This window comes from Gorilla gorilla, chromosome 4 (genome assembly GCF_029281585.2).
Source record: "Gorilla gorilla gorilla isolate KB3781 chromosome 4, NHGRI_mGorGor1-v2.1_pri, whole genome shotgun sequence".
In the NCBI taxonomy this organism is placed as follows: Eukaryota; Metazoa; Chordata; class Mammalia; order Primates; family Hominidae; genus Gorilla; species Gorilla gorilla.
In genome coordinates, this window is record NC_073228.2 from 174,783,528 (window position 1) to 174,796,500 (window position 12,973).

The window sequence follows — 12,973 nt, forward strand, 5'->3', positions numbered from 1 at the left end:
ATAGACAAAGGGGTCAACCCTCTGATATATAAATAATTTGTAAAACTCAGTAATTAAAAGACAGCCAAATAGAAAAAAAATCAGGAAAGGATATGAGCAAACGGGTCACAGAAAATGACATGGAAAATTTTTAACCTCACCTAAATAAGAGGTGTACAAATTAAAATACACCGAGATGCCATTTTTCAACTTGCCAGAAATTCTAATTTTCTGTCATCCTGAATTATCTTGTCTGTGTGTATATAGACACTCTTATGGAGTGGTGGTAAGAGTATAAATTATTTCAATTTTTATGGAGTACACTTTGGTAATAGCTATCAAAATTATAATAATTTATGCTGTTCGAGTGAGTAGCTTGACTTTTTCAAATGTGTGTTATAGATGGACATGTGTGAAATGACATATGCAAGATTGTTAATTGCAGCATTTTGTAACAGCAAAAAATTATAAACAACCTTAGTGTCCATCAATAGGGGAATGTTTGAAAATATTATGGTGTATTCATATAATGGAATGTTTTTTTGTTGTTGTTTATTATTATTATACTTTAAGTTTTAGGGTACATGTGCACAATGTGCAGGTTAGTTACATATGTATACATGTGCCATGCTGGTGTGCTGCACCCATCAACTCGTCATTTAGCATTAGGTGTATCTCCTAATGCTATCCCTCCCCCCTCCCCCCACCCCACAACAGTCCCCAGAGTGTGATGTTCCCCTTCCTGTGTCCATGTGTTCTCATTGTTCAATTCCCACCTATGAGTGAGAACATGCGGTGTTTGGTTTTTTGTCCTTGCGATAGTTTACTGAGAATGATGATTTCCAATTTCATCCATGTCCCTACAAAGGACATGAACTCATCATTTTTTAAGGCTGCCTAGTATTCCATGGTGTATATGTGCCACATTTTCTTAATCCAATCTATCATTGTTGGACATTTGGCTTGGTTCCAAGTCTTTGCTATTGTGAATAGTGCCACAATAAACATACGTGTGCATGTGTCTTTATAACAGCATGATTTATAGTCCTTTGGGTATATACCCAGTAATAGGATGGCTGGGTCAAATGGTATTTCTAGTTCTAGATCCCTGAGGAATCGCCACACTGACTTCCACAATGGTTAAAGTAGTTTACAGTCCCACCAACTGTGTGAAAGTGTTCCTATTTCTCCACATCCTCTCCAGCACCTGTTGTTTCCTGACTTTTTAATGATTGCCATTCTAACTGGTGTGAGATGGTATCTCATTGTGGTTTTGATTTGCATTTCTCTGATGGCCAGTGATGATGAGCATTTTTTCATGTGTTTTTTGGCTGCATAAATGTCTTCTTTTGTGAAGTGTCTGTTCATGTCCTTCGCCCACTTTTTGATGGGGTTGTTTTTTTTTTCTTGTAAATTTGTTTGAGTTCATCGTAGATTCTGGATATTAGCCCTTTGTCAGATGAGTAGGTTGCGAAAATTTTCTCCCATTTTGTAGGTTGCCTGTTCACTCTGATGGTAGTTTCTTTTGCTGTGCAGAAGCTCTTTAGTTTAATTAGATCCCATTTGTCAATTTTGACTTTTGTTGCCATTGTTTTTGGTGTTTTAGAAATGAAGTCCTTGCCCATGCCTATGTTCTGAATGGTAATGCCTAGGTTTTCTTCTAGGGTTTTTAATGGTTTTAGGTCTAACATGTAGGTCTTTAATCCGTCTTGAATTAATTTTTGTATAAGGTGTAAGGAAGGGATCCAGTTTCAGCTTTCTACATATGGCTAGCCAGTTTTCCCAGCACCATTTATTAAATAGGGAATCCTTTCCCCATTTCTTGTTTTTCTCAGGTTTGTCAAAGATCAGACAGTTGTAGGTATGCAGCATTATTTCTGAGGGCTCTGTTCTGTTCCGTTGGTCTGTATCTCTGTTTTGGTACCAGTACCATGCTGTTTTGGTTACTGTAGCCTTGTAGTATAGTTTGAAGTCAGGTAGCATGATGCCTCCAGCTTTGTTCTTTTGGCTTAGGATTGACTTGGCGATGCAGGCTCTTTTTTGGTTCCATATGAACTTTAAAGTAGTTTTTTCCAATTCTGTGAAGAAAGTCATTGGTAGCTTGATGGGGATGGCACTGAATCTATAAATTACCTTGGGCAGTATGGCCATTTTATCTCTGAATAGACCAATAACAGGCTCTGAAATTGTGGCAATAATCAATAGCTTACCAACCAAAAAGAGTCCAGGACCAGATGGATTCACAGCCGAATTCTACCAGAGGTACAAGGAGGAACTGGTACCATTCCTTCTGAAACTATTCCAATCAGTAGAAAAAGAGGGAATCCTCCCTAACTCATTTTATGAGGCCAGCATCATCCTGATACCAAAGCCGGGCGGAGATACAACCAAAAAAGAGAATTTTAGACCAATATCCTTGATGAACATTGGTGCAAAAATCCTCAATAAAATACTGGCAAACGAAATCCAGCAGCACATCAAAAAGCTTATCCACCATGATCAAGTGGGCTTCATCCCTGGAATGCAAGGCTGGTTCAATATATGCAAATCAATAAATGTAATCCAGCATATAAACAGAACCAAAGACAAAAACCACATGATTATCTCAATAGATGCAGAAAAGGCCTTTGACAAAATTCAACAACCCTTCAAGCTAAAAACTCTCAATAAATTAGGTATTGATGGGACGTATCTCAAAATAATAAGAGCTATCTATGACAAACCCACAGCCAGTATCATACTGAATGGACAAAAACTGGAAGCATTCCCTTTGAAAACTGGCACAAGACAGGGATGCCCTCTCTCACCACTCCTATTCAACATAGTGTTGGAAGTTCTGGCCAGGGCAATTAGGCAGGAGAAGGAAATAAAGGGTATTCAATTAGGAAAAGAGGAAGTCAAATTGTCCCTGTTTGCAGATGACATGATTGTATATCTAGAAAACCCCATTGTCTCAGCCCAAAATCTCCTTAAGCTGATAAGCAACTTCAGCAAAGTCTCAGGATACAAAATCAATGTATAAAAATCACAAACATTCTTACACACCAATAACAGACAAACAGAGATCCAAATCATGAGTGAACTCCCATTCACAATTGCTTCAAAGAGAATAAAATACCTTGGAATCCAACTTACAAGGGATGTGAAGGACCTCTTCAAGGAGAACTACAAACCACTGCTCAATGAAATAAAAGAGGATACAAAGAAATGGAAGAACATTCCATGCTCATATAATGGAATGTTAAGCAGCTTCAGAAGAGAATGAGGAACCTCCTTATGTCTGATGTGTAAAGAGCTCTAAGATTCATTGTTCAATGGAAAAAGCTAAGCTTAGAACCATGTGGGTAATATGTTCTATGTGTTCAGAAGGGTTGGGAGGAGAATCTATAGTCATATTTGCCTGTACATACATAAAACATTCTCTGGAAGGACATATAAACTATTAATAATGTGTGTATATATGTTCATGTGTGCATATATGGAAGAAACTGGGTGGGTCAGGCCTAGACAGAGCTTCCTTTGTGCAAATTAGAAAAGGATACTGCTTCCTCAACAACCTCTACTTCTGTCTCAAAAAATTATTATATTATATTGATTTTGTTAGCACAAGGTACTTGGCGGTCATCCACCAGAAAATTTTAATGAAAATAGATAATATTGAAGGATTTTTTTTGAGGTTCTGCACTAAGTTTTTCATTATATTGAATTAAGCTTTTTCTGTAGGAAATTTAACATAATCTTCAGTTCATTTATAATTTTCTAATAATAATAGTTTTGAATAATAATAGAAAAGTTGTGATTTTCTCTTAATAACAGTTTAACTGCTGTTAGGAATATTTGATTTTGTAGAGATCACCTTGTAGTTTATTTAAGGTAAAATTTTATTATTCATTAAGGGCAGGATATAACTTTTGATAGATGTACCTCTTGATATTTTTTTGAACTTTGAGTCATGACCTCAAAATATTTAATTATTTAGAAATACAAGATTAAGTAAAAAGGTGAAATACAAGACTACATACTTAATATAATTCTTCTTTTACTAAAAATTTATAGTAAATTTTTACTATAGTATAGGGTTTTTTATGTGTATGCCATGCATTTATTTTATCAGTTTGTAGTAAAATAATATCTGTATATACATACAGAGTTTTGCATCTATATGCATGTATGTGTATGTCTTAGGAAAAAAAGGCTAGAATGAATTAGACCAAGTAGTAATATCTCTCAGTAGTAGGATTTCAGATGATTCAAAAAATATTTTCTTTATTTTTTTTTATTTTCCCACTTTTTACAGTGATTATATGTTATATTACATTTATGGTAAATGTTTTAATGTTGTTTCTCTAAGGTTTTGTACTGAAGGTTTTTTTTTTTATTTTCCCTTCATGAAGAGTTTTTCAGCTTATATCTTTAATGGATACCGGATTGCCTCGATGTTCTAGTGAGAAAATAGAGCTTGCAATTCTGTGGTTCTTGGATCAGTTTCGTAAAACATATGTTGGTGATCAACTTCAAAGAACCTCAAAGGTAGGTTTCTACTAGAGAGTTTAAAACATGTTATTGGAGATGAAGAAAGATGTACATATATAACTGAATGATATATTTGGGAAATTTCTACATAAGACGTGTAATTGATTAATCAATTGATGAATTGGTGTTGAAGTGCAATGTAAAATTAAGTTGCTTGTTTTATACCTAGTTTACCATTTTCTTTAAAGATTGAGTGGCAGAGAGGTAATGAATATGTTTTACATGGATGGTCATTAAACAGTTGAGATTATTTTAAACACTAATCAATTTTGCCTTATTGTATTTCAAGACTGAAAGCATAAGATTTGCTTTTTTAGTAGTTCCAGGGTTTTTTGGACACTTATTTATTTTTGTGGCTTCTAGTATATTTCACTAATTTCTTGGCATTTGTACATGATTAAATAATGAGGACTAGGAAAATTAGATGTGTCCTTAAGAGACTGCATATAACCTTAATGTTGGGAATACTCATAGTATGATAATTGAATGTTTAGCATCAGCAAGTTAAGATGACTTGATCTTAAAGTATAATGAAAGATTATTAAGGGCATTTATGTGAACCCTAAGCAGATATTTAGTAGCATTAGATACTGACACTGAGTAAAATCTTCTCCATAAGAAGTTCTAAGGATATTCTCATTTCGTTTGAACTTTGTTTGTTTTAGTGATGTTGTAGGATTTTTTATTTGAAAATTCTAAAATAAACTTTTTATACTCATTTTAGCTGTTTTATCTTAGGAAATGTAACCTTCAGTTTACTTAGGATTTTCTGATAATAATTATGTAGTAGTGTGAAAAAATTTTTTGTTTGATTTTAAGATTATCCTTTAGTTTATTTCAGGTAAAATATTCTTTACTTTTTTAAGGAAATGATGCCATTTTATAATTTCTTTCTCAAATATATTATGATATCATTTAGGATTAATATCAATAAAATTCTCTTAGAATTTAGCTGCCACCAAATGAGACCATTTGGAAGAAAAAGAGTAGCTAGAAATAAATGTTTTAGGTTGTCAGTAAGACAACTTAGAATCAGACAATAATTACATACTATAAAACTTATATAACAGGGTGCCTTTTTAATAATCCCAGATGTGATACTTGAAGATTGAATATAAATCAAATGATGATAAATTTTCTTGTTTAATATGTCCAGAGAGTATCTTTGCTTTTGCAAAAGGGTTACTCTCAAAATACTGCTAATACAATATCCATTTGGTGTAGGTCTTAAAACAGTATAATATGGAGTAGAAAATCCTTCTAAGTATTGTTTTGAAGGCACCTGGAAGGAAATATGTAAAATGAGACTAGTTGTTTTAGGGCTATGGGATTTCGGATTTTGTTTCAAAACTTTTAATATAAGGTAATTGTGAAAAAAAGCGAATTACAGATTAGTTTTTCGTTTTTGAAAAAGCTTGCACTTTAGGAAAAAGTAAACACATCATCAGAATGGTATTGGCTCCTTTATTGTAACTTTAACATTGTTGGTGTGTGTATCTTACCCTATTAAAGGAAGTTAGTCCTAAGGTGACAAAATTTCTAAGGCATTTCTATTGCATAACCCCAGAGTGAAACTAAATCTTCCTACTTTTTGGTTTCTCTGACTTACCTGCCAATCTGTCTTAATAGAAATCATTTTCAGAAGTCCTTAATTATGTGTCCCATCACTCTCCTAGGTACTCTTCATGCTAGCTTTATTCCTTACAGTAGGCTTGCAAGGTTGGTATTAATGTCCTCATTTTACTAATGAAAGAACAGACTCTCTAAGACATTTCATAAGTACTATATATACAATTTTTTTAGCAACCAACTATGTAAGGAAGAGTGAGTGGAACATATTTCTTGGTGGGTGTATTGTCCGATTCCAAATTGTGGCAAAAAGTGGGAGAATACTAGATAATAGCAAATGAATGTTTCACAACGCGTGCTTATTTTGTACCAGGAACTGTGCTAAGCACTTTTGAGCAGTCTCATTTAATTGTATCATGTAGAGTATGACTTCAAGGTTCTTCCCAATCTCTTTTCGGCATATGTCACCAGCTTCATACTTCAGTACACCATACTTGCACTGCATACTTTATATGTGGTAAACTTATTTCAGGTTCTTCAGCAGTCTGTGCTGTTAATTCCAGGTATTAGAAGAAAATGTTTCCCCTGCTTAATTATGCCTAGTGTTCCATTATTGGAACGCTAAGCATGTGGGAGTTATTTATATCCTACTGCTCAAGGTCATCGTCAAGGTCTGATTGCAAAAATTTAAAAAATTCCAACCTCAGGCATGAATGGGTTAAGACACTATTTTTTTTAAATCCATCTTTTACTTCTCTGCCTTATTCTGCCAACTACTTATTGTCATCAGAGACCCCATCCTTTAGTATCCCCTTTTTAACTCTCAAATTCTGAGAGTGTTTGTTTTGTCTGTGTTCTGTAGCACCCATTTGTTCCCTGTTTTAATATTTATTACACTGCTTTGTAATTACTTGTTAGTGAATAGACTATAATTTTGGTTAGTACTATTTCTGCCTTGTTTATTGTTATTTGAAAGAGCCTGGCATGTATGTATTGTTTGTATGCTTTCAACTTACTGTTGAATGTGTGTATTTAATAGAATTCTATAGGAATTCGGCCTAGATCTCATGTATAATACTTTCAGGTAATAAAGGATATATTCTTGAGTTGGAAAATGATGCTGACTTGAGTGAAATTATTCAGCAGTTATAAATAAGGTGTAATATTAAGCATCTTGAACATTTTATAAAAGCCTGTATAGACAACAGAATATAATTTATAGAAGTAAGTTCTTCAGGAACCAAGGTGGAATTACTAAAGTGTCCTAAGTGATGTATGTGATGGAAGTCCTATATGTGAGAAAGAATGTTGTAAATAGTAGCCATAGGCATTTATTGAGCAACAAGTCTGTGTTAAATACTTTGCTCAGAACTTGAAAGGCATTATATAATTTCATTGTCACAAAAATGCTATGAAAATAGCGATTTTGTTAAAATCCTTCCTTTCTGTAGACATGGAAATTGAGGTTTAGAGGGGTTAACCAATGTGTTTAAGTGGTTCAACCTGGATTTGAACCCTAGGCACCTGACTGCAGAGCCTGAGCTGCTGACCACTTTGGTATATTGCCTCCTTTCTATTGGATCTTTCCACTGGGATGTTGAATGGGCCCTTGAAACTTATTTCCAAAAAGGAACTCACTATCTTTTAGAACTCTTTCTTCCTACTTCCCATATTTTAAAGAAGAATGACATTGAATTTCCCTTTTGTACCTCTTGTATCCAATCTGTCACCTAATCCTGTGAATTTTACTTTTGGAGTATCTCTCAGGTGTACTCCTTTCTTCTGCCCCTTTCTTTTTAGCCTCACTTTCACTGCTTGTTATTTCCTATGGAATTTCAAAAGTATTCTACTTGCCCTCTTTGTTTCCATTTTGTTTCTCCCCACTCCACTCTATTTTCCATACTGCCACTGGAGTATTTTTTATTAGAAAACCAAAGAATAATGTAATGAACACTCATATGCCCATCATTCAGTTTTGTCAAGTCTTAATGCTTTGCTATATTTGCTTCAGATCTGTATATTTTTGAGTAAAACATGAATAATCCTGTTGCTGCTCTGATTTCACTTCTCTAGCTTCTTGCCCCACAGTAACCACTGTCCTAAATTTAGTATTATTCTCATCCATGATTTTGTACTTTTTCTACATTTCTGTGTATATATAAACAAAACACAGCACTGTTAACTTTATATAAAAGTATTATGCAGTTTGGATCTTTAGGATTTTTTTTTTTTTTTTTTTTTTTTTTGATGGTGGAGTTTTGCTCTTGCTGTCCAGGCTGGAGTGCAATGGCGCCATCTTGACTCACTGCAACCTCCGCCTCCCAGGTTCAAGTGATTTTCCTGCCTCAGCCTCTCAAGTAGCTGGGATTACAGGCATGCACCACCGCGCCTGGCCAATTTTTTTGTATTTTTAGTAGAGACGAGGTTTCACTATGTTGGCCAGGCTGGTTTCGAACTCCTGACCTCAGGTGATCCACCCACCTTAGCCTCCCTAAGTGTTGCAATTACAGGCGTGAGCCACCACATCTGACCAGAATTCATCTTTTTTTATTACCATTTTTCAGATTTACTCATAATGACACATATAGTTCTAATTATTTTAATTATTGAGTGGTATTAGAGTGTATCACTATGCCATTATACATTCATTTTATTATTGATACGTTAGATTGTTTCCAGATTTTCAATTTTTACAAACAATACTGCAGTAAATATTCTCATGTCTGCATCCTCATGCATATGTAAGAGTTTTGTGAAGATAAATAGTAGAATTGCTGGGCTGTAAAATGTACATATCTTAAGCTTTACTAGATATTATTAGGTTGCCTTCCTAAGTGTTATAACAGCTTATTTCCTCTCCCCCAGCCAGGGTAGGTGTCTGTTTCTATTGTCATTATATGTGCTTTTGTCAGACTTTAAGTTTTGCCAGTCTTTCAGAAAAATTTTTCCTGTGCAGTTTTTCTGCTTAAATTTTTTTATTGGTTTCTCGTTACTTATAAAATGAATTCTCGCTTATGATGAAACTTTGCCTACCTTTGAAATCATTTCTTTTCATTCCACTTTATGACATGATTCATATGCGCTGCTGTCTTTTTTCCTTTGGTTTATTCCTGTTCATTACTCAGTGACTATTGATAAGTAACCACTATGTATTAATGCCAGGGATGCAAAAGTGAATAGGATCATCCATCTCCCCTGTAAGTTTTTAGTTAAAGGGAACATGGACAAGTAAGGAAAAAAAATTATAAAATTGATTCATATATGCATTTAAACAGCATATGATGAAATGAAGACCAGACAGACTGTTAAATACATACTGCTGGGATTTTTGGTTATCTGTATGTGAAAATTTGGATTAAGACTTCATATCATGCAAAAATCAATTTCTAGTAGAAGACAGACTCTAAATATGAAAAGCAGAATATTATGATTTAGGGATAGGGAAGAATTTTTTAAGACATAAAAAAGCTAAGCTCTAAACTCAAAAGTTGGTAACTTCTACCCATATTAAAAGTAAAAACTCCTGTGAATCAGAAAACACAATAGACAAAGTAATAAAGAAAAGCTGTAGGGATACATTCATAATACATGTAACTTATAGAGAATCAACATTCGGTTTTATAATTTCTGTGAATAAATAAGAGAAAAGCTACCTACTAGTAAAATGGCCAAAATACATGAATAAACACTTCACAGAAGAAGAAATCACAATGGCCAGTAAACATGGTCTTAGTCCTCTGGGCTGCTGTTAACAAATACCATAAACAACAAACATTTGTTTCTCACAGTTTGAGAGCCTGAGAAGTTCAAGATCAAGGCTAGCAGATTTTGTGTGTGGTAGGAGCCCTTTTCTGTTTTCATAGTTGGTGCCGTCTCTCTGTGTGTTCACATAGTGGAAAGGGCACACAAACTCTCTCAGACCCCTTATGAGGACACTAGTCTCATCCATGAGAGCTCTGCCCTCATGACCTAATTGTCTCCAAAGGCCCTACCTCTTAATATCATCATGCTGGGAATTAGATTTCAACATACGATTTTGTCAGGGACACAAACATTCAGACCATAGCATTTCACATTTGCCCCACAAAGTGCATGTCCTTCTCATATGCAAAACACGCCATTCCATTCTAGTTTAGTCCCCAAAGTCTTAGTTTATCCTACAATCAGCTCCAAAGTCTGAAGCCTAGAGTCTCATGTAAATATCATCTAAATGAGATGTGGTTGAGACTCCACAGTGATTCATTCTGAGCCAAATTACCCCTCTAGCTGTCAGCCTGTTAAATCAGATAATATCATATGCTTCCAAAATACAGTGGTGGGACAGACACAGGATAGACCTTGCCATTCCACAAGGGAGAAGCAGGAATGAAGGAAGAAATGACAGGTCTTGAACAGGTCCAAAACTTAATAAGGCAGCATTAAATCTTCAGGCTCCAGAATAATCTTCTTTGACTTAATGTCCTACCTTCTGAACACACTAGGGTAGGGATTAGGCTCCCAAGGCTCTAGGTGGTAGAGTTCTCATATACTGGAGTTGGGTGCCTGCTGCTCTCCCAGGATGGAATCACATGCCAGTGGCTCTTTTAGTCTAGAGTTCCAGAGATGAATGACTCTGCCCCCATGACTCCACTAGGCATTGCCATAGTGGGGACTTTCTCTGGTGGCCCTGTCCTTCCAGCAACCCTCTGAGTTGTACACCTGAAGCTCCAGGCAGCTCTATTTTTGGAAATGGAGGTGGCCACTGGAGGTGGCCACACCCCCATGGCTTGAGCATTTTGCAAGCTGGAGGAAATGGTACTGCATGTATGCCACCAGTGTTTACTCTCTATGCCCTCTGAAGGGGTAATCACTTTAGCCTAGGCTGCACTTGGGCCTATGGAACTGCACCTGGGGCAGCCAAGGAGCACTGCATGAGAATGTGGGGAGTGGAGTATTAAGGCAGGGCCAGGCAGCAAGTGCTAGGGTCCTGTGAGTACCCATGGCCCTTCCTTTGAAATCATTTTTTCTTCCAGGCCCTTGCACTCTGGGCCTGGGAGACAGAATGAGAGACAGCCCCAAGGATCTGTGATACACTTTCAGGGTCATTTTTAACTTGTCCCTGCCAGTCCAGGCACACCTTTTGTATTCTCTCCTGAACACACTTTCTCATTTTTTACAATATGGAAAGGCTGATAATTTTTCAAACCTTTAAGTTCTCTTTCCTTTTGATTGACCATTTTGTCTTTAAATCATTTTTCTTCTCACATTTTGTTATTATAAACATTCAAGAGAAACCAAGCCATTATTTTGCTTAGAAATTTATTCAGCCAGCTGGGCGTGGTGGCTCACACCTGTAATCCCAGCACTTTGGGAGGCCGAGGTGGGTAGATCACCTGAGGTCAGGAGTTCGAGACCAGCCTGACCAATATGGTGAAACCCCGTCTCTACTAAAAATACAAAATTTAGCCAGGCGTGGTGGCACGCGCCTGTAATCTCAACTGCTCTGGAGGCTGAGACAGAATTGCATGAACCTGGGAGGCAGAGGTTGCAGTGAGCTGAGATTGCGCCACTGCACTCCAGCCTGGGTGACAGAGTGAGACTCCCGTCTCAAAAAATAAAAGAAAGAAATGTATTCAGCCAAATATTCTATATCATTCCTTACAAATTCTTTTTTACAAAACAGTAGGACACAAACAATAATTCATCTAGGTTCTTCGCCACCTTTATAAGGGCACCTTTTATAAGGGCACTAATCCCCCTTATAATTCTCTCCCAAAGGCCCTCTCTCTTAAAACCATCACATTGGAAATTAGATTTTAACATACGAATTTCCCGCATTTTTTCTGCAGCTCTGTTTGTTCTTTTTCTCTCTGTTCTTTGAATAGTACTAGGGTCTTAATATAGATGTAAAAGCTAAAAAACAAAAAAACAAACAAACAGAAACACCAAAATGGATTCCAGCATCTTATAAGTGCTTTCTCTTATGATCGAGAGTAAGACAAGCATGGCTACTCCCTTCTCTTCTATTAAATATTGTACTAGGGGTTCTAGCGAGATAAATAGGCAAAAAACAAAACAAAACAAAACAAAAAGGCATCCAGATTTTCAAAAAAAAGGAATCTAGGAATAAAGGGATTACAGCTCTAATTGCAGATGACATGATCTTATGTATAGGAAATCCTAAGGATCCACTGAAAAACTGTTAGAACTAATAACATCAGTAAGTTTGCAGGATTATAAGATTAATACAAAAACTCGACTGAATTTCTGTGCACTTGCAATAAACAACCCAAAAACAAAAGGAACAAAACATTCCATTATAATAGAATCAGAAAGAATTAAATAGGAATAAATTTAACAAAAGAAGTGTAAAACTTATAATCTGAAAATCATAAAACATTGTTGAAACAAAGGGGATATAATAACTGGAAAGATATCTTATGGTCATGGATTACAAGACTTAATATTGTTAAGATAGCAGTGCTCTTCAAATTGATCTACAGGTTTAACACAATCTCTACCAAAATCTTAGCTGTTGTCTTTGCAGGAATTGACAAGCTTATCCTTAAATTTGTGTGAAATTAAAAGAACGCAGAATAGCCAAAACAATCTTGGCCAAGAACAAAGTTGGAATACTCACACTTTCTAATTTCAAAACTTGCTACAAAGCAGCAATAAGTTGTTACTTACAATAATATTAAGTTATAGTAATTATAGTAAGACAGTGTGGTAAGCATATACATATAAACGAATGAAATAGAATGGAGAGTCCAGGTAAAAACCTTCACATTTGTAGTCAGGTGATTTTTTGACAAGGGCATCAACATAACTCAGTAGTGGAAGAATAGTTTTCAACAAATGATGCTGGTACAACTGGATATTCACGTTCAAAAGAATGAAGTTAATCCCCTCT

At 35.6% G+C, this 12,973-nt stretch overlaps 1 protein-coding gene across 5 annotated transcripts in view; it reads left to right on the forward strand.

The window, feature by feature from the left end:
• Positions 1 to 12,973, forward strand: part of RANBP17 (RAN binding protein 17) — a 428,680-nt gene that overhangs the window by 102,189 nt on the left and 313,518 nt on the right. For all 5 annotated transcript variants that reach the window (XR_010133994.1, XR_010133993.1, XM_019028430.4 and 2 more), the window contains one exon: positions 4,374 to 4,509. Coding sequence is in view for 3 of the 5 variants with exons in the window: in XM_019028430.4 (XP_018883975.4) it covers positions 4,374 to 4,509 (136 nt within the window). In the remaining 2 variants the exon portion in view is untranslated. The remainder of the gene's footprint in view (positions 1 to 4,373; positions 4,510 to 12,973) is intronic.